The sequence below is a fragment of the Eublepharis macularius genome, chromosome 11 (genome assembly GCF_028583425.1).
Source record: "Eublepharis macularius isolate TG4126 chromosome 11, MPM_Emac_v1.0, whole genome shotgun sequence".
NCBI classification, from domain to species: Eukaryota; Metazoa; Chordata; class Lepidosauria; order Squamata; family Eublepharidae; genus Eublepharis; species Eublepharis macularius.
Window position 1 is genome coordinate 75,624,263 of NC_072800.1, and position 22,889 is coordinate 75,647,151.

The 22,889-nt window shown below is 43.6% G+C and overlaps 1 protein-coding gene across 1 annotated transcript in view; it reads left to right on the forward strand.

Annotated features, from left to right (window-relative positions):
* The window catches only part of CCNY (cyclin Y), a 119,799-nt gene that overhangs the window by 80,580 nt on the left and 16,330 nt on the right, over positions 1-22,889 (forward strand). The window contains exons 4-5 of the mRNA XM_054991686.1: positions 12,612-12,712; positions 19,473-19,508. Coding sequence (XP_054847661.1) covers positions 12,612-12,712; positions 19,473-19,508 — 137 coding nt within the window. The remainder of the gene's footprint in view (positions 1-12,611; positions 12,713-19,472; positions 19,509-22,889) is intronic.

Genomic DNA, 22,889 nt, shown 5'->3' on the forward strand with positions numbered 1-22,889 from the left:
GTATCATGTTAAGCGTGTTGCACAAACCTTGGCATCCTTTAGCTATCTTCAGTTTAAGCGATAGACTCCTATGATGCACAAGGAAGCGAACAAATCTAGTTGCAATTAAACTTGGGATACAATGCATTTGTCCTTTACTCCGCTTTTCTTTTCACATATTGTAACTATTACAATTAGTTCTTGAATACCAGTTCAGTTTTTTCAGGTGAGCTTATAGCACTGGCTCATACAAATATGTAGCAGTCCATGAAGCCCCTAAGAAAGCCGTTGCACAAACCCTGTTGCAGATTTGTATTCTTGATGTGGGAAGAATGTAAAGGCCCACCTGGAGGATGCTGCTTACTCGGGATCATCAATGCATCTAGATATTAAGAAGTTGCTTAGTATTTGGGGAAGCTGAAAATTTATAAGAACGCCAGAACTTGGGAGTTCATGTGTATAAAAGCATGCATCCCAAAAAAATTGGGAAAATACATTATATTGGCTTATAACATGGCAGCGATTTAAATTTAGCACCTAGGTGCAGATTCCTGAAGTACATGGTGGTGGTTTTTTTAATGCTGGCATGTGAATATTTCCAATTCATAGCATTGCTGAGGGGGAAAAATAAATTAAAGGAATTTGCATAATCTAATGGCAATTGTGCCACTTTCTAGATTTCACATAAGTAGTATACTTTAAGTACGTGAATTTTGTATGAAATTAGAGACCATTTTGCAAGCTGTAACGTGAGGGTCCCCAACCTTGTTGAACCTGTGGCACATTTGAAATTTTGAGAGCAGGTAGCGGGCACTACAACAAAATGGCTGCCATGGGTAGGTGGGGTCAGTCACAAAATAGCTGCCATGGAGCTGCATCCAATCTCAGTGTTGCGAGCAGGGCATTTTTTCAGCAGGAACGCAGTGGAACGGAGTTCCAGCACCTTTTGAAAATGGTCACATGGCTGGTGGACCCACCCTCTGATCTCCAGACAGAGGGGAGTTTAGATTGCCTGCTGTGCTGCTGCACGGAGGGCAATCTAAACTCCCCTCTGTCTGGAGATCAGGGGGCGGGGCCACCAGCCATGTGACCATTTTCGCCAAGGGCAATTTAAACTTTAAAAAACTCCCTCCTTGTTCCAGCTGACCCAAAGTGACATGATTGTGCAGTCCTGAGTTTCATCACTGAGTTCCACCACCTCTTTTCCCAGAAAAAAAGCCCTGGTTGCGAGGTTGTGCAAAATGTTAGGAGGTTCCACCCAGGCCACTTCCTGTAATGCTTTCCTGCCATTTCTGAAGCACCTCCTGCTTAAATGAGCTGTAAGAAAGACAGGATGGGCTCTTTGATAACCAGATGCTTTGGGGGTAAGTGTAAGAAGGACCAAGAAACAAATCAGCAGGTGCCATGGTGTATATTGTTAACAAGGGCCACTTAAAGAAACTGAATACTAAGTAGCTCTTGTTGAGCAGCTGTTGCGTCTGTCTTGTATTCATTGGCTGACAGTGAATCCTGGGCTTTTCTGCAGTGCTGTGCTCCGTGTGGCATGCCTGTCAGAGTGGCTAGCTCACTTGAGGTTTTTAAAGGAAGATCTTAATTGTTAGGAACAGTTTGTTGTCTGAATCAGTATCGTGGCAAACGCTGATTGCATAGTGCTTTTTAAGCTTTGAGTATTATTTATGCATTATACGTTTGTATACTTTTCAGTCACATCACCAGATCAAACCAGTGAACTCAGTGTTCACAATTTCCCTCGCTCGCTCTCTGTGTCAGGCTTGGCTTGCCCTCCTTTTCTGCTGCCCCATCAGCTTCAAGAGATGCTCTGCAGATTTTAATAATGGATCCAGACAGCAGTGGCATGAGTGTGGCTTCCTTCTGTTGCCAGCTCCAAGGCAGTTTGCCTCTTCCTATTTGCTGTCCTGTACCGATTTGGCATGCTAAGTGATTATTTTGGTTGCTTGGACTGTAAACATGCTCCGTGCGTGCGTGCGTGCGCGTGTGTGCGTGGCGGGAGGGAGAGAGAAACAGTCTTCAGGATTAAGTTTGTTGCATCTGGCAAAAGGATGTTTGTGCCTATGAAAAGCTTATGCTACAATAGGTTTGCTAGGGTGCAGTCTTAAGTGCAACTACAAAGGAGTAAGTCCGACTGAAGTTTTTTGGGTGCTGCAGGAGTATTTGTTTGATTTTGTTTGTAACCCTTGCTTTCTTAAGCATTGATGATAACTTGCATGATATGATATTCATGGAGAACTGCTTGGTCCAGCTAAGAAATGGTTTAGGAATATTATGAAACCTACTCTTTGGCTTTTGGTTTAATTGCATCCAGTTTAGGTCTGCTTGTTGTTCTTGCCTCCGTGGCTCCCATATTGCTACGTTCTGCAGCCAGTGGTGTTAGGCCAGACTGAATGGTGATGTGCCGTCTCTTGCTAGGCCTGCTGCAATGCACAGTGTGGGGTGTGGAGTGATATTGCCGAAGGGCATCACAAGCATTGTTACATAATCACTATATCTGATCTAACTGTGTGGGCTCAAGATATACACTGGAGCAGTGTGACAACTGTGGTGGTGTGGCAATAACTACACCTCTCAAAATGATTGCAAAAGGCAGGGTAAATATCCTTAAGCAAATACATGTAAACTAAATATCGGTTTCCAATAGGCAACTAAGATGAAATGATTTGCCTGATCGTTACTGATTTCTAGCTGAAAATTCCATCAAGAAATTGATTTAAACATTTTAGAAAGTTTTACTGTCAGAATTAATATAGTGTTTCCATTAACACACCATGTATGTTGAACACTTATTCAGCTAACTAAATTTAAAAGTTCTAGTTATCAATATGGTTTTATAGAAAACAATTACGTGTGGTTAATTTTAGGATTTTTGATCTGTATTTATTTGTATTATGCTAGTGATCTATTTTAGAAGTGATTAGTGCATTAATCAGTGTGTTGGCCTGATCAGTAAATCCATCCAACCCTGCGAATAGCATACATCTTGTTATGCAGAATACAAACCCTTCATTTTTTAAGATACTGAACTTTAAAAGTAGCTAAATGGGAAAAATTTAAAGTTGGGCACAAATCTCCTTTTTCTTAGTATAGTGGCATTAACATAATATATTGTAAGAAAGAAAGATAGCTAGTAAAAAAACCCTGCCTCCTTCCAAATAAAATACAATTATCTTTAAAAATATTACTGGCCTGCAGGGCTCATTTTGAGGGGGGATGCGCAGGAACGCAGTTCTGGCAGTTCCCCAAAGAGGTCACATATCAGGGGCCCCCTCCCACCTGACTCTCGGCCAGTTTCCGCCTGGATTGGGGCCGAAATGGCCCGGATCGGGCCTCTGACAGGTGGTAGATCACTCTCCCACTCAGCAGCAGCCTGATCCTGACCATTTGGGCCCCTTTTTCAGCCATTGTCAGCCCCTTTTTGCTATTTTGGGCCCAGTTTTGGCCCTGAGTGTCCAGGATTGGGTCAAAAACAGCCAGGATAGGTGATATGGGGGGGGGGTGGCATATGCGAATCAGTTATGCTAATGACACACTTCTGGTGATGTCAAGGGGCATGGCATATGCTAATGAGTTAAGCTGAGTCCCTCCAGCTCTTTTTCTACGAAATGACCCCTGCTGGCCTGTATGGATATACAAGCATTTCCCCCTGATATGGTAAATGCTGGTTGTTGTATAGTAATCCAGTGGAGTGACGTGAATGATGGACTGGGAGCTGGGTGATCCAGGTTTGATTCCCTGCTGTGCCATGAAACTTGGGCCAGTCACAAATGATCAGCCTCACCTACCTTGCAGGGTGTATAATGAGGAAAAAATGGAGGAGAGGGGAATGACGTAAGCCACTTTGGGTCTCCGTTGGGGAGAAATGCAGGATGTAAGTGAAATAAAATAAATCATCAACATTTATATGGCATGTTAATAATTCTTACCAAATCTTTCCTTGCTCCCAAGTTTATACCCCTCCCCACCTCAAAACACCGACTGCACGTGCAAAGCAGTCGCATGAACTGCTGCGTTCACACCTGCTGAATGATACACTTTCAATCCACTTTCAGTGTATTTTGCAACTGGATTTTACTGTGTGAAGTGGGAGAATCCACTTGACTTATTCAGTGTGTGTGAAACTATATGGCAGCTTGAGCGCTCTGTAGTGGCACAGGAGGGCCACCTTGTCAAATATCTTTTCTAACAGTTAATTTAGCTTCAGTTTTCCCTTCGCTCTTTTGGAAAATGTTTACTTTTTAAGCCAAATATGGGTATCATTTTTGAGAAATGTCACAAGTTACTGACCTTTAGCTTAATCCAACGTGCTGTTAAGAACATCTGTTTACTGACATAATAGATGCTCTTATAGCATGTCAGTCACCTATCACCTTTGCTGTAATGAAGAGGAAGGAAGCCTCACCTTGTATGTATTACAAGGTGACCTTTTAATAGGATAGCATGTAATTTCCCATTTACTCTGCTTATCTGGCAAGAGATTTTGGAAGCAAAGAATCTGAGAGAAGATCCCCTCCCAATCACATTGCATTAGTAAATCCTTCATTCCTTGCACCTTTGAAGGAAGAATTGCCAAGAACAGGTGTGGTATCGAGGGAGGGACAATTAAAATTTGTTTGTGAGCATGTGTATGTACATTAAATTATTTTGATTATTTCAATGATAAACAAGTTAAAACCATGTTATGATATGCATTCCCTACATCCTAATTGACCCATGCCAATATTTTAGTAAATACCCTAGCATTAACTAAGGGTAACTATATTGCAGATATGTTGTACAATCAAATATACTAAAGGTGCCGTTTATCTTGTTTTAGTCAAGTGTGGCTAGGAGAGGATAAAGCTATTGGGAGTAAGAGACTTGACCATGCAAATAGGTCTAAGTCCACTTCCATATTTTGCTCCTTCCATGGTGTTAATGAAGGTAGCCTCGATGAGGGCTCCAAGATGGGAGGTTTCTCCCTCAGCTCTCAAGCCAAGACATGCTGCTGCCCTTATTTATACTGAGTCTGTTTGCTGGTAAATCAAGGTTAGCATCATTTGCTTTGACTGGCAGTAGCTCTGCAGGATCCTGGGTGTAAGTCTTTCAAATTTCCTGGCCCTTTTAACTGGAGACGTGAAGAATTGAACCTGGAACCTTCTTCATGAAGGTTACATGTTCTAGTACTGAGCAACAGCCCCAAAGTAGGAGAGTCTGCAGTCTTTTGGGTTGCTATACAGCCTAGACAAGTAGAGGCCTTCCTCCTCCTCTAATGTGGAATGAGAGAATGAAAGGAGAAATTAGCAAGAACTTCCCCTTCCGCCATACTTAAGTCCATATTCAGGCCTGACGAAGACCTTTCAGTACTGCCGAGTTCCTACAGCACAGAACAACATATTAACAAATGGTTTCATGGGAACTATTAAAATTCATAAGCATAAGCACAATTTCAACAGGAAAGAAGAGACCTTAAGAATGAATAGAGCATGGGTTCCAGTCCTGAAAAACACCAGGCTAATAAAATACTCTATACCCGACAATAGCCCTGCAGAGAAGATTAGCATATCAAGCACCAATCCAAATGCAAAAGAACCTCCTCAGGATACAGTGAAGCCTCCCTCCATTAGCATTCCACACCCTGGGAAACTCTTACAGGATGACTCAGCCCAACCCTACCTTCCTGAGCAGATATAAATTACCTGCCATCTGCTTTTCCACACTGTGACACTGAGAGATCTCTGTCTTTTGGTGCTATACCTGTGAAGATGCCAGCCACAGTTGCTGGTGAAACGTCAGGAACTACAATGCCAAGACCATCGTTCTCCGGCCGTGAAAGCCTTCGACAATATTAATATTAGAATAAAAATGGACGGCTACGTAGGAATGAGTCAACAGCTAACTGTGTTACAAGCACTTCTGAACTTGGACATTTTCCTCTTACTGGTATGCATGATGTTCTGGGCTTAACATTAGAGCTCCTCTCCGCCCCCCCCCCCAAATAAAGTAACAGAACCAAGCAGCAGCAAGGGTTTGAAAGTTCACAAAAGACTGAGAACTGAGACTGTGTGCCAAATAACCGCAGCAGTGTTTACTCTGAGCTTCAGACAAAGCCCCAGGCAGAAATGTAAAGACTTTAGTTTCTAATAGTTTTCTTTGATTTAAATGATATTTAAAAGGGGGGATGTTTTCCAAGCAATTTCGGTTTCTGGATAATGCAACTTGACTCTCAAGGAGCACCACCTGTTTATTTTCTCCACCTATTACTCCACAGTGTTTTCTGCAACCATTTGTGATGTGTTTAGATTTATTTCCTGGGGAAAAATCTCAACCTGGGAAGAGTTCTGGGCTCTCATGCGCTTCCACGGCTCTTTCTGCCCTAATGTCCCACTGATGTCAGAAGGTGAGCAAGTTAGCCCAGTCTCAGCCAGTTGAAATCAATGGGCTTAGGCCAGATAACCTCTGCATAGGATTGCTTTGCTAGCTTCTTACCTAGTGCACCTGTTTGCTCCCACCTATCTTACACCCAGCAGCAGGAGTCTCAGCTTTGCCAAGGTCACTTGACCATGGGATTCACCTGACTCTAAAATCTATTCTTCCCCTTTCATACCTGGAGAGATCATATCTTCAAATGAATTAAGCACAACATAGTTTATTGGTTGCTTTCTGTTTGTGGTAATGAGGTAGGAGAAAGGAGTATGCTCACCCAGAGGTGCAGTTAGATAATTTTAGACTCTGGGTTTAATGGTCTTATGAGGAATTTTAGATGGCAGTGTATACTTCAAATATGAAGTTGTAGCCTGATTTGAGGAGTATGTATGTGCCAAGCTTGTGGGACAGGAAGTCCAAAGTTCAACATGGACAGCATCACCAATGTACAACCAAGACTCTTAGTAGGTTGCGAATTCTCCCTACCACCAAAGTATTATCTGAATAGGGCCAAATTTGTGAGAAATTTGAACCAGAACTTGGTCATACAAGTTGTTGTTGTCACCGATTGACACTTTCTCCCCCTGCAACAAATTTCCAAGGAAAGTTGTGTAATTTAATGACCTTGAAAAAGGAAACTCTTGCAGGAGTAATGTACAGATGATATGTTTTGCTTTGAGACAAGAAGTCCTGAATTCAGGGTGACCTCTACAATACTGTATGCCTGCCTTCATTGTCTTACAGAGATGCACTGCTTTAAAGCAGGCAACACTAGGGTTGTAGTCAGCAGGTGTCCAAAAATCATGAACTGTACTGGAACCTTTGTTTCTGCCATCATTTTATATACTAATATACTAATAGCCAAGTACAGTAGACAGGTCTCTCTCCCCTGGCACTTACCTTGTGTCATACACGTGATCCCTCTTTGAGCACATGCGTGCCCCAGGGCTGATGTTGTGATGTCACTGCCGGAAGTGATGTCAGTGTGCTGGTCACATGAGTGCTCCCGTGCTGTGCATGAGGTTGATTTAGCCCATTTGGGGCCGAAATTGGCTCCAAATGAAAATGAGGAGGAGGGTTCCCAGGTGGCTGGGGTGGCATTTTACAAGTAAAATGCACCAAACCTGCAGGGGACCCTCTCCCAACCCTCCTCTCACGACTACCCAAGTTTCAGGGAGATTGGACTTTGGGAGGCCATGTTATGGCCCCCTAAAGAAGGTGCCCCAGCTGCACTATTCCCTATGAGGACTAACCTTCACACCAGAGTATCACACTAAGAAAAAATTAATTTAAAATACACAAACCCCTATGAAGCAGGGACACTCTTGCTACTAGAAGTAAACTGAAGCCTTTCCCCAGAAGGCTTCACACCAGAGAATCACCAGAGAATCACACTAAGAAAAAAATAATTAAAAATATACAAACCATATGAAGCAAGTGAGTGCAACTAAAAGTAAACTAATTGAACAACCCCCACCCCCCACCCATCAATACAACCAAACTGATGAAAGGGGAACAACTGTGAGGGCATAAATATAAAGAGACCTACAACTAAAAAAAACCTTTTAGAGCTTCTTTTTAGAACACTCTCAGAAACCTCCCCCAAAACAACCCCCCCACACAGCAAAGCAATTCAGCAAACAAGAAGCAATAATGAAACAGAAGATTTAAAATCTAAAGTACAACCACCCACAATTTTCCCTTCCCTCAACCCATCAAGAGAAGAGACAACCCCCACCCCCAAATAGAAAAAAACCCCAGTGAGTCTAGTGACTTTCAGACCAGTTGCAGAGAGCCAGTCAGGTTCAGCAGGCAAGCCACGCGGCAACACAGAAGAAATGGCCTCCAATTTAAATCCATCATTGATTCACTGCAGCAGCATTGAAATTAAAAAAAAAAAATTCTGGCTTCCTCCCAGAAAATCCTCCAATTGGCAAGGGAAGAGAAAGCTGCTCATGCAGGGATTGGCACTCTCTCTTAGCCAATCTCCCTTCCTGGATCACCCCCTCTCCCCCTCCTTCTCCTGCCTCTCTCACTCCCCTCATCCCCCCTCCCATCGCACGAAAGCTGCAGGAAGGGAAAGAACCGTTTCCTCTTGCCGTCAATTAGGAACGGCAAGGGAAGAGGCTGCTCCAGTGCTTCACAAAGCTTCCCGAAGCATCCTGGAGTGCTTCGGGAACCTTTGCTTTGGGTTTCCTGAATTGGCCCACCTATGCTGGGGCCAATTCAGGAACCACAAATCAACCCGAATCGGGCCCGATTTGGGTTCGATCCGGGTTTCAGGAACCCAAAGCGTACATCCCTACTCATGAGTTCCCTGCTTGCTTTTAGACAATCCAGGTTATGTTTGAAACTTTGAGCACCAAAAGAACATGAGAGAGTGGAAGATGTTGTTTACTGAACTAGCCTTTGGGGTCCACTTAACCTGGAAGCAATTTTCCTAGCAGCCTTTTAAAAGAAATAACATGTTCCTTCCTACCCTTTTAGCCTAATGATTTTTGAGGCCGCTCTCAGGTAAATTCCACAGCTCTAAAGAATCAATAAAAAGATGATGTGATGGTTTCCTGGGGGAATTTCCTCTCCCAGGGAGTTTCCAGTGGGGAAAATTGGTTCAAGGGAATAGAAACTTGCCCTGGGTATATCCACCCCCCCCCCAATCTTGAAACCACTGAGTGAGATAAGATGATGACAACAACAGCAACAACATTCAATTTATATACCACCTTTCAAGACAACTTAACACCCACTCAGAGTGGTTTACACATTACACAAATGGACCCAATGGACCCAGCAGGCTTCAAGTGGAGGAGTGGCTAATCAAACCCGGTTCTCCAGATTAGAGTCCCATCATTCTTAACCACTGCATCAAACTGGTTCTTATTTACTGTTCAAAAGTAAGCTTATTTAAAAGAAGAATGCAAACTGAGGTAAACACTAACAATTAATAAAGATATGTGGGATTTCAGTTTTTAACCTGCATACCAATGAGTAAAAACTTTTCCTAGGAAGGTATAGATACAGCATTCTACTGAAACGTAGCTATATGCTACGCTAGACCCAGCAGTCCTTGCTGCTGTATTGTAACATCTTTTTATACACAGTTACCTAAACAGGAGAATTTAATCAAACATCTTTAATCCATACTTGTGTTAAATTGACCCTTCGACAATCCTTCTCACTCACTCTCATCTTCCAACCTTAGATAACTAAACTCCAGCTGTCAAAATCTTAACTTTCCCTCTCCCAGCACCCAGTGATTAAAAGCAACAATTCATCAATCACAGTTAGAGCAGATCAGTGAGGGCCAAACTTCATGCGACAGGCATCCTCATAGCTGCGTGAGGACAGTGATTTAAAGAGATTTACAAATGCCACAAGGGCCCTCCGCAGCACGGCACGCCCCCTATCTTTTCAAGTCCCTGACGGCAGAATGGAGATGCCGCCATTTTGGCACTTGAGGTAGGCATTGGGGGGAGGGGAATAGGAGTGCCTCAGCCCTCCCATGCAGCAGACCCAGTCAGATATCAATATATCTAATTATTCACATGGCCAAATCTGTGAATCTAGAGACTGGAGCCAGATCTTTCCACAAACCTGAAAATGCCACACACTTGCCAGAAAAAAAAATAGGTTAAAACCTCCCAAAATAATTATAGCAGCATCCATAGCTTTAATAAATGAGTGCCCTCATTGGTCATTGCTAAACAACCACAGCAGTATTGCCAGTCTTCAAACCTTGGTTTTTGTTAGCAAAAGGTAGGAAGAGAGGGCAAGGTCCTTTACAGGGATGTTTTAACCTTTGAGGGTAGAGTTACCAGGTCCAGGTTGGGAAATTCCTGGAGATTTTGAGGGTGGGGTTTGGGGAGGGGAGGGGCCTCAGAATGGTATAATGCCATAGAGTCCATCCTCCAAAGCCGCCATTTTCTCCAAGGGAACTGATCTCTGTCACCTGGAGATCAGTTGTAATTCCGGGAGGTCTCCAGCCACCACCTCACCACTATTTGAGGGCTCATTGGGGCCAGGCCCAACACCAACCATCAGTTGACTTGCAGCCCCATGACGTACCCAGGGCTGGCTGCTTGCTACTGTATAACACCACCCCACAAAAGCCAATGTGGTGTAGTGGTTAGAGTTTCAGAGACTAGGATCTGGGAGAGTTCAAATCCCCACTCTGCCATGGAGGCTCACAGGGTGACCTTGGGCCAGTCACACAGTCTCAGCCTAACTTAGCTCACAGGCTTATTGTGAGGATAAAATGGAGGGCTGGTGAATGTTGTGAGCTGCTTTATGTCTCCATTGTGGAGAAGGCAGCATATAAATGAAGTAAATAAATATAATAAATATAGCTGAAAATCAGGGAGTGATAAAAGGTTGATTGAATGAAGTGTGGGAAAGAGAGAAGGAGGCTGGAAAAGGGAAGCAGGTATGGGGGCTTTCAGGGAAGAGAAAGAGGAAATAATGGGTGAAGAGAAAATTAGATTCTCCCCCCCCCCCCCCAACAACTCCTTGCAGGTCTCCGAGTTGCCGCATTCTATTCCTCTTCTAATGCTACCACTAGATTAGAACATCAAACTATATATTCTTGTGTACAGCTGCAGCAGGATTGTTTGTTTAAACATTTATACTATGCTTTCTCCAATACTCTGAAGGGACTTGTGTTAGATAAAAGATACTGGCATTTTTAATCAAATGCCATTCAAAACAGGTATGTAACACTGCATGAGAATATCTACATATTCACCATTTTATAGGCATTTCTTGGCCCTGGCCCAGAGGGGCAGGGGAACCAAGTTCAGAAGTTTCTCTAACATGGCCTTTCTTGCAGATCAGATGGTTGATTGTTCTTCTCCTGTATTTGTACATTTTGAGATAGTTATCAATCTGAGGTAAACAATACTTGGCCAGATGGACCCATGGTCCTACAAAAGGCACCGTCGTATGAGATGTTTTGTTTTTATTTTAATGAGGTTGGTGGTCAGTGATTTATCAGTGTACCTTCTTTTTGTCTTATGTGAGGATTGAGCATCTTGGTTATGAAATGTGCTCAAAGACTTAGGTACATGAAAGTATGTGAAGTAACAGATGGTGTGACAGAAGTTATAAATCACCTGAGTCATTTCCTTCTTTAATACCAAATAATACATTTTTATGATATTTGCAAACTAGCTTATGATTGTGTTGGCGCTTGATTGGTCTTTGGTTCCATAATTGGGCTGGGTTCGTTTGCACATTCATTCAATTGCGACATCCAGTGAACCGTTTGGATATGGTAAAAACTGCTTCTAGGAACATTTTAGAGTATTTTCTCTTTCCTGTTAATTTTCTTCCACCTTCATCCTGGGTTGTGCATTGCCCAGGCCTATTTATGGACCCTGGCATTGCAGTGATGTAACACTATTTGTTTTAGTTGTTAATTGGGTGGGTGGGGGGGAGACAATGAAGTGAAGTGCTGCTGGTACTCATAGCAAGTCAAATACATATGGAGTAAGTGGGGTTGAGAGTGCGTATACTGTCAGTCCTTAGCTGATAAAAATTGAACATATTTTAGTTCTCTTCAATAAGTTTCTCCATAACAACTTAAAAGAAATAGGAACACCAATGAAAACCAACATGGAAATCAGGGATTTGTTTAAAATGTGCTGTGGGCGGGGCGGGGGGGGCATGTTTTTATGTGCTTTGGATGATGGTGATAAACAGCGCTGGCCCCTCACTTAAGAAAACATTCCTTCTGTGGCTAAAACTTCTCTATTGGTTTTAAATGCTTTCTTTCTTTTGCCTGGTAGAGGAGATTGGATATTGTCCCGTGATGTCTGAAGAGCATAACTTTCCTTATCAGTTGCATATTTTGGAATGGGAGCATGGTATACACCTTCTGTTGATGTCCTTTCACACAAATCTTCCTATATGAAATTTTTATCCTTTAAAAGAATAAGTTTGGTCCAGATGCATTTTATGTACATGGCTGCTAATTCCTTTGGATTGTTTCTTTGTGTTTAACCTAGTTGCAAAGTGTTATTTTCTATAAAATTCACATGATATCCAGGAACTCTACATATTTTCCCCAGATCCTTGTTAGCCTGAATGCTGTGTACGTGCATGCATGCCTGTGCAGCAGACAAAGGAACTGTTTATTTAATTGTGCTCTCTAAAGCGGGGGGGGAACCACCCTTTGTATTATATGACTCATATTGTTCTTTTTATGTGTTGTTTTCTAGCATCCTCCTGGTCAATTGAGAAGAAAATACAGTTCCTGTTCTACTATTTTCCTGGATGACAGCACAGTCAGTCAGCCCAATCTCAAATATACAATTAAATGGTGGGTATTGAATTATGTCACTTACAGAAGTATGTAGATATTTCTGAATAATTACCTGCAAAAGAGGAATGAGGATCTGTCAGGTTTACTGTGATGGTGGGAGGCATGGGAATTTAGAGTTGCTTCTCCCCATACTAACATTATCCCTTCTAGAATCTAGGGCACCTGCATTGTATAAGAAACGAGCCGTAGACATGCCAATATAGTTCCAGCGTTGCTGAAATTAAGCTGCTTTTGCTGTTGTCTGTTGTTTTTAATATGACTCAAAGTGAGATTCAAGTTTTCGAACATGTCCCTGGAAGATGAAACCACAGGATGGCTAATCTTGTTTTGAATAATTCAGCGGGTGATGATTATCACGCTTTGGCTGTTCGCTTTTCTGAACTTTTAAAGTCAAAACTGTGGTTGTCTTGCAAGTATAGGAATTTTGTTTTTCTCCTTTAAAATGTTGAAACCTGTTTGTTTGAGACAGAAAAACAGCCATGTCTGGTTCAACTGAGAAAAAACACTTTTCATCAGTGTGAACCTGGCAATAACATAATGCATACCTGTGAGTTCTTCTTAAGGCAGATTTGCTTCTTCAGGCAGTTACTGCTTAGGCAACTGCTTAGGTACTGCTTAGGATTGCCAAGAACAATCCTGTTGTTTTTTGCTTGTTGATAATGCAGGGTTACACTTGAACCTTTACTTCTGGGAAGAACAGAAACCTAGAGTTTGTTTTAATTTCCTGCTACTAGCAATTTCTAACTGTGAACGAACCTCTTTGTGCCTGGATAAATCTGAAAATGGTCGTTCTTTGTCATGTGTAGATATGTTGTCTGTAAATACTACATTTAGACAGCACCAACCTTTTCCTTGTTTAACACCTTCTAGAGTTGCCCAGTCCAAATACAGAAATCTGTTTCAGGAATTCTCTCCATTTCCCCCCATGTTATACTGATATCTTGTACTCCTGTCTAAGAGCTCTGAAATGAGAATACTAAGTCTACATTCTCATGAACTTTAAAACTGGTTACCCAAGCCTGCAGTAATAATCCTGTCCCTCCTTTCTTCCCACTTGGCTTGCAAGAGGTGGGGTCCCAAAAGGAAAATACCCCTAATGCTGGGTTCAACTGACTGGGAAAGGATATCACCTGAGATGTAGGGTGTACTGCATAGGATGGTAGCTATGGGCAGTGGGTTGTTTAATTTACTAATCTGATTTCCCCTAGCCAGTGAAATATCTGCAGCAGTCTGCCTCCTCCACACTGCGCAAAATGTAACATTTCAGTGGCCTTTCCTTGTTCTGTATTGAAGCATGTCCTCCTGTGATCCTTTTAATTCCAGGTTAAATTTTTTCATTGCTTTCATTCCCCCATTGTGGGGTCTCCTCAAAGCAGAGACCTGCTCGGCCTCTGCAGTTGTTCTGTGGCAGAAGTTCTGTTCCTCCACCACCAGGGCCTCCAGCCTGAATACACAGCATCTGCCAAAGTGTGGGAGGAGGTTTCTGTTGGGGTGTGTGTGTGTGTGGTGTGTAGAGGGGCAGTAAAGTAGCAGATTAAAGAAAGATCCTCCCTGGTATCATAACATAGCTAGCTGGATCTGGATGGAGAAAATGCAGCAATGCAGAGCTGGAAATCAAACTACCCTCTTTAACAGGCACATGGCCACAAGCGACATGGGTGGAGAGGTTCAAGCAAAGCTCCCTGGGGAGCACTGAACAGAGGCTAAAGCCCCTCCCTCAACACACCAGACTTCTTAAAACAATAGCTAACAAAGCCTTTCACAAGAGTTAGGGAGCCCAGTTTCTGGTCACCTGTGATTTAAGCACTGTTATGAAGGGAACTCTGACTCTCGAAAGCTCATACCCTGACAATCTTGTTGGTCTCTAAAGTGCCACGGGACTCAAATCCTACTGTTTTGCCTCTGCTACTTACATAAAGCTGCTGTTGAATGTTCCCAGTGAGTCTAACATGAAGAAATGCATTTTTTTCCAGTAAGGCTTTGCCTCTGCATTCAGATTTCTAATCATTTTGCTCATACCTCCAGAAACGTTCACTCATGGCATCCAAATGCCATCTCAGTGTGTCCTAAAGATATGAACTTTCAAAAGAGTCACAAATAACTTTTTCCCCACAAAACTTTTGAAATCTTATGTGAAGAAGAATCCTACTATATAAAAAGCAAGCTGTATTGGTGACGACTCACTTTTTATACCTGCACAGGCACACTCGCATACCCCTCCACGGGAATAAAAGGTGAGTCATCAGCAACACGGCTTGCCTCAGAGGCCCAAGGAGGCTGCAGCGGCGGTAGGAAGGCCCAATGCAGTGGTGTGGCTACTGGAGGGCCTTGGGAGGGCCATGCCGCCTCACTGGGCCTCCCTTCTGACTGTGTAGAGTTGCCAGTCCCCCACTGGGGGGCGGGGGATCCCCCGCTCCCACTCTCCATCCCCCACCCCTACTTACCTGGCCAGCAGGGGGAAAGGTGGAGGAACATGCCTCCTGGGGTGCACTCCTTGGTGGTGCAGTGCACACCTGTGCACCTCAGTAAGTTGATTTCGGCCTGTGGAGTACAGGAACACTCCAGGGCCCATTGCGCTGCCCCAGCAATCTTTTGCTCTCCACAGTGGCCCGATTTGAGTCGAATTGGGCCTATCTCAGGCCGTTGCAGAGCTCAGGAGCACTCCAGAGCCTGTCGTGCTGCCCAGGCAGCACTCCTGTGCTCCACATCGGCCTGATTTGGGTCAAATTGGGCCCATTTCAGGCTGAATTAGGCCACTGCAGAGTGCAGGAGCACTCCAGGGTCCGTTGTGCCACCTCGGCAGCACTCCTGCACTCCGCATTTGCCCAATTCAGTTCGAATCGGGCCTGATTCAGCCTGCTGCAGAGTGCAGGAGCACTCCCCGCGGCGTCATTGGCTTGCACAATGATGTCACATCCCAGAAGTGAATGTCATTGCATAGCCTGGGAGCGCACCCACTGTGTGCACATGCGAGGACGACCCAAAGGTGAGTGGCAGGTCTTCCGCCCAGATGGTAAGGGGACCTGGCAACCCTATGCCTGCACCAGGCCTTTGAGGAGCCGTGGAGGTGGCAGAGAGGCCCGGTATGGTGGCACAGCCCTCCCAAGACCCTGCAGAAGTCACAGAGGTGGCAGAGAGGCCTGGCACAGCCGTGTGGCCCTCCCAAGCCCCCCATAGGGGGCCCTGCCAAATCACTTTTCTGTATGCTGTCTGTCTTGGCTCACGGTGCATCAGAGAGACAGTGGTTTTCTTGTAAAAGTTCTGAAGAGAAATTCTAGACCCCCTAGTTAATTCGTTTATTTATATGTGATGCATTAATGGGAAGTTGGTCAAAATAAGGCTAACAACTGACACTGAATCACTAAAGAATTGTCAAAAAGTACAGGCAATAAGATCCATTAGTAAGAAACTAATGCAGTCTCTTTAGTCTCACATATATGCTTGCATAGAGGCATCTTTGGAATATTCTGGTGATCTAGCCAAAAAATTGATACTCAGATAGTTTTGTCTCTCTACCCTTGCCCAAAGAGGAGGGAGAAGTGGCTTAATGAAAAGTCGCAGAAGCAGCTGCAGGAATGTTTGCCTCAGGATGTTTTCCCTCAGGTTTAGCTTTCCTTTCCTATTCTGAGATCAGACTTTCAATCCCGGATATGAGCTATGAGGATAGTTATCCTTGTTTTATTCCTGGAGCTGATTTTTTCTCCCTGTGCTTTAAAAATTGCTGGACTTGAAGTGAAAGGCAGCTCTTACAGTCACTTCCTAGGCAGGAATATTGTTTTTTCCTCAATTTCCTCCTGTTTCTTAATTTTAGTTTAGTTGTATATAAATAGGTTGACTGACATTTTTACCTTCTTTTATTCCTTTGGGAAATGTTCTGCATTTAAATGTTTCAGGGGCTTGAGAAGTCACAAAAGACCACTACTAGAAGTGCCCCTGGAGTAAGAATGATCTCTAGACCGCATGGTCCTTTGGAGGATCTCTGTCTTTTACACAGAACTTAAACAGCTTGCATGGGCCCTCAGCATTGAAATACAACAGTCGTTGCCTTGGTTACTTCTGTTACGTACCAACTTCTGAAATCTAGCGCTACCTCATCAGATGTAGCGCCTATGCAGCCTGTCCCTGAGGAGGTGACTGAGAATGTTTTGGCTAGTTCTTCTTCAGTCTTTCTCGCTGCTTGGAGACTTATAAATATTTATTGAGTGTGGGAGTTGGGCTATTTATTTCCCTTTTGCTTTATCAACCAGTTACTAACTGTGTCTTACCAGCATATTGATTCAGAAGGGAACAAACTAGAGAGATTAGTTATCCTCTAATACAACTCTTGTCGGATCGTAGGTTTTATCCCGTATGAATTTTCTATCTACCAAAGCCACAGATTAACACTTTGAAACGTGTTGGTAACAAATTACCCAAGGGCCTGTAACTCCCTTCCCAGCCATATGCTTTTCTGAGTGCTACAGGATGGTAGGTAAAGGTAGTCCCCTGTGCAAGCACCGAGTCATTACTGACCCATGGGGAGACGTCGCATCACATTTTCTTGGCAGACTTTTTGTTGCGGGGTGGTTTGCCGTTGCCTTCCCCAGGCAAAGGCAAACCACAGGATGATACAGGATGATATTCCACCAAAGTCTTCAAATACAGCATTTCATAAGGAAGATTCAGTTATTCAGATAACCTCTCATGGTATTACCTTACGCTGGACTCCATTAACCTTCCACAGATCTATTCTATGCGACTAAGTGCAAAGTGCACTCCCTTACATAACTAGCTTCCCTAGGTCTCTTAATTTTCCCTGTGATGCCATTGTTTCAGTTGTTCTTCACACACCCTCAGGTTGCATCTCAGAGAATACTGGACTCTTTAAAAGTGGCCCAAGCCTGGAGCAAAACTATAGTTAGTATCCAAATAGGTAATTAAGGCTATTTTTTTGCTAACAGCAGTATCTGCTGCTATCTTAACCTTCCTTGAATGATATCTCTTTGCCAAACTCCGTCATGCAGTGCCATTGGCAGTGTCGCTGACTGTCTCATGCTTTATGCCCTTAAAGCTTGGCTCAGAACTGATGCATGATTTAGGCTGTCTGCCATGCATTTCCTTTTCTTGTGAGTTGGTGCCAGTCCTCACCTCCTGATAAGTTAGCGTGGTAGTTTACACATATTGGGCAGCTGCAGAGAGGCCACGCAGAAGGGGACAAAACCTCGGGTTGCTTACTTCTGCTATAGTTCTTAGAGGTGTCATCAGTGCAATCATACAATCCATTCTCCTTCCCTGCTGCTGTCTCCTCTCTGGACACTTGGAAAACTGCTTCCAGCAGCCAGAGGAAACTGAGTGAGTGAGCACTTTCCCCTCCTCCTGAATGGGATTTTTTTGGCTAGAGCTCTAGAATATTCTGAAACTGCTTCTGTGGAGGTGCAGAACCCATAGTGCATAGATAACCACACTAAGAACATCAGTTAAAAGTAAGCAACCTGCTTTTTTCCCTGCTCCCCTTTTAACTCGTTATTCCTGAGAGTGAATAGAAAGGACCTGTAGCTCATTGGCAAAGCATGTGCTCGGCATGCAGAAGGTTTCAGGTTTAGTCTCCAGCACCTCCGGCTGAAAGGATCAAGTAGTAGGTAGAGATCTTCCGCACCACCCTGGAGAGCTGCTGCTGCTCTGAGTAGACAGTACTGGCCATGACGGATTTAGAATAAGGCAGCTTCATGTGTTCGTATGACAGTTTAGATCAACAGATTATCACCAATGTTGTGTTTTTTCTTTCTGCCCTACCCAATTCCTGCCACTTTCTCCTGTTCAGCATCTCAAAGAGCTGATGTCTTTCCCCCCTGTCTTTAATTACTAAAATCTATTTCCAGTCCCTAACTTTTTTTTTTTACCTAGACAACATTCCATGTTACTAGTCTTCCTTTCTGTATTCTCATGTTGCTTCCCTCAGTCCATTGCTATGATCTATCCTTCTCCTGTAGGTATAAATGACCAGGCCCTTAAATCTCAAAATTCAGCCCTTTGTTTTCTAGCCTTGCCATTTTGGCAATATTAAATATGGCTCCACTCTGGGTTCTCCTCATTCAAATCCTTGTTTGGATGGCTTCATGCAAGGTGATTTGCTGTTGGTTCATTTCGTTCTGTTTGCCCATTCTGTTTTGGTGCTTCCCATATGCAGCTCCAGCACCAATACGAGTCATTTGTGTAACTCAGTTGTTGTGTGAAGGAGTCGAGTCCCACATTCACTTGCTCTGTTTCAGAGGTTGCTTGGGTGCAGCTCTAATTGCACCTAACTCAGAGCCAAGCTACAAGTGATGCCTGACACAGGTTGGACACTTGTCAGCTTCCCTGAAGTTTTGATGGGAAAAGTAGGCAGCTTGGTGGAATGTTGGACAAGTGACAGTTGAAAAGTGTTCTTGAAAATGTTGTGATCTTAGCCTTGTGACATCTTTGCTGCTCCCAACTCATGGAAGATTCTTCTCCACCATTTGTGAGTCAGCCACCTTCTTCCCTCCGTGTAAATCCATTCTTTAAAACTTCCTCCTTTGAAAGCTGCACAACATTGAAAAACCATATTATTGTGCTCTGCTGATAATGTTCAGCTCTTTTTGCTACAGTTTGATAGTCCTTTATTGATTCCTCCCAGCCTTCGTCTTGGTGAGAAACCATTCTTTGTGGCTGGTTGACCCCTCTGAGAACTTAATATTATATAGTATTTGTTGAAGATCTCCATGTACAAAGGACACTAACTCTGTATTTTCTTTTACAGTGTAGCTCTTGCAATATATTATCACATCAAAAACAGGTAAGTAAATTTTGGGACATCAAGTTAAGTTGTTTTTAACTTATTAATTACTTCTTTTTTGTTTCTTATCCCTCAGTGTTTACTATTTTGTAGTCCCAGTTTGGAAGCAGTGAGTGACCCCTAAGGATGGCCAGCTATGATTAGAGGAGGGGGGAAGCCTAGATAAATGGCCATTCTCAAATGGTTCCATGTTTCCAAATATTAAGGTGCCAGCAGAGGCCCAAGCTATGGAGAAACAAGTTTCTGTTCTCCCTGGGTAGAGTATACAAAAGCTTAGAATATGCCTGAAATCCTACGAACTGGCAGAGTTGGTGTAACAATATCATAGTGGAAACTGTTTAAAAAATTTTCAGAACCAACTTCAGCAGTCATAAACGTGTGTATGATTTAGGGGTGCCAGACCCCCGGTGGGGGTGGGGGATCCCCCGCCCTCGCCCCCCCACACCCCGCCCCACTTACCTGGCCAGCGGGGGGCATGCACCCTCCGTGCGCACTCCCCTGCGGAGCTGCGCGCTCCCGCGCCTCAAAACGGCCCCGTTTTGGTGCAGATCGGGCCCATTTTGAGCCTCTGCAGAGCGCAGGAGTGGATTGGGTCCATTTTGGCACGGATCGGGCCCGTTTTGGGATGCTGTGGTGTGCAGGAGCGCTCCCGCGCTCTGCAACGGCTCAAAATGGGCCCAATCCGAGCCAAAACGGGGCTGTTTTGAGGCGCTGCAGAGTGCAGGAGCACTCCTGCGCTCCACAGCGCCTCAAAATGGGCCCAATTCACAGGCGCGTTTTGGGCTGCTATGGAGTGCAGGAGCGTTCCTGCGCTCCACAGCAGCCCCCAACATGAGCCCCCGGAAGTGACGTCATCACGCTTTGTATGTGCGCACCCCCCGGCAGGGCAGAGGTAAGAGCCAGGCCCTGATCCTCCACTGGGAGCTTGAGGGGGCCTGGCAACCCTAGTATGATTTTCTCAAGTTTACATAATTCTGATTGCAGCATGTACACATTCTTGTTAAACACTGGTTTAATGAGAGAGAGAGAGAGAGAGAGAGAGAGAGAGAGAGAGAGAGAGAGGACAAGGCTGTCATGACAGCGGATGCGAGGAGGCAGTCAGAATTGTGCTGGATCTGAAGCCAATTTATTGAGAAGTAATTTTGTGCTAAGCGCAGTAGAAATAAATTCGTTATAAGCATGCTGAGGATTAGATTGTTAGTCGAGCACCGGGAAGGGGCAGAGCTGCAAAGCCCACTTGATCCCCCTTTTCTAAATCCTAGAGATTTTGTTCAAAACTCTGTCAAGTTGCTTAATGCTTGTGTAGATATAACGTTAGTTACCCCTTCAGGGATTAAGAGCCGCCCCTCAAATTTCTCCTACCCATTTATTTCGGTTAGGTGTTACATGTGCCTTCCATTAACTCTTAAGTTCTTGCAAACCCAAGGGGACTTCAGCACAAGCTTTTAGAACCTAGTAGAGGGGCTGGAGTAGGAACGGAAAGGATAAGCAGTAAATGCATCTGGTGGCAGTTGCTGCAGGCGTCTTCTCTGCATAACATGTTATACATGCGCCCTCTGCTGCATCTTGCAGATACTGTTCTTTGCTTCTAGTTGTAGAAGTTTCATGGTTACATGGAACACACAATATGTGGTTTGGCTGCAACTTAAAAAAAATTCAGTGGAATTAAAGGAGATTAACCAATTCAAAGACTCACTGTTTTAACAATAATAAGTTACATTTTATGTTGCTTCCCATTTTACAAAAAGTGCAACTTCTGCAGATTTGTTATTGAGGTCTTGGCAATTTTTGCTCTGGGGTGATTTTGGTCCTCATGAATGAAGAAACCATGTAACGTAGTACAACAAACCACACTTTCCTCCTGTTTGTTCAAAATCCTTGAAAATGTAGCAAGCTTGATTCTTTCCTATGTAGCAAAACCCAGTGGATAGGCTTGGAAAGTTGGAGTTCACCAGCTTAGTCAGACTTGGAGATAAACTGTGGTGTGCATAACAAATCCTCGTTGGTGCATACACCCCAGTTTGTTTGCTTCTTGCTTCCTGTCTTCCAGCAGTGAAGACATGTTTCTTATACTTAATCGCCTGGTAGCTGCAAAGGGTGGTGCTCCTCAACAAACTACCGTTTGTGATCTCAGCTGCTGCTACAAACCACAGTTAGTGCAAACTGTTATTAACAAGGCGTTACAAACCCCAGTTTGAATTCCTGCTTTGATACCAACCAAGAAACCCTGCATTCAGACAATCAAAACTTATTTGTGGCTTGGTTGTTGGGGGTTTTCCGGGCTGTATTGCCGTGGTCTTGGCATTGTAGTTCCTGACGTTTCGCCAGCAGCTGTGGCTTGCTTAAAGCACATTTTGTGAACCATGATTTATCAGGACATTATAATGTAAGCTCAGTGGAAAGCTCTGGGCAAGTCACCATCCTTTGACTTCAGTTTCTCTAGCTGTGCAACAAAACCAACAGTGACCTAACTCATAAGTGTAGTAAGCACAAGGACTAGAAGGAAGTGTTGATTTATGACTTGAGTCTTCTGCTGAATAAAGTGGACTGTTAAGCCTAAACGCATAAGTGAAAAAGTAAATAAATGGAGAAGCTGTCAGACATTGTTTGAGCTAAGAGGCCTTTATGGCTTTTCATCTCTGTGATCTGTTTACCCTTTTGCTTTTGAACGCTTTACAGAAGTTCAAAGGATATATTTTCCCAATTCCTCTTTGCAGACAGCACATTTTCAGGCATGGAGTGAAAATTTCCAGCACAAGAGCCTGTTTTGTTTAGTTAGAAATATTCATGGGCAGCAAAAGAGAACTGTGTATAATATAATGTTTGTGTGTATTAGCTGGCCTTTTTATAGCGGTGTTTGTATTTTGTTTGCTAATACCATCCATGTGCCATCTTAGTGAAATCATTGTAACATCCTTGTAATCACTGGTTGCAATTTATTTTCTCATCTGTTTTGAATCTAGTTTTCATTTTACTGGATAAACTGATTCCCCCTCTTTTCATCCTTTGTGTAGTGGACTGTGATGGACCATATTTTGACAAAGCATGTGTCCTTCTATAATATCCCTCTGAAGTCAAAAGTAGTTTTGGAATGAATAATAACTCATGACTGATTCATATGTACCAATAGCAGCAGCATGAGCTCCCCCTTGAAGCTGTCTCCCCCATCACCTGGCAAAAGGCCTCTAAAGTTACTATTTAACATTGCCTGTGATAGGTTTCCCTTACCTGGAAACATTGCTCAGTTATTCAAACAACGTCTGTCTTTGAAAAGACGGTTATTGATCATATCTACGTGGGTTCTTCATGTATAATCTATTAGAGTGGGAAGAAGCTTCCTGTTTGTTTGTTCATTTTTATACCATCTAAAACTGAAGCTGA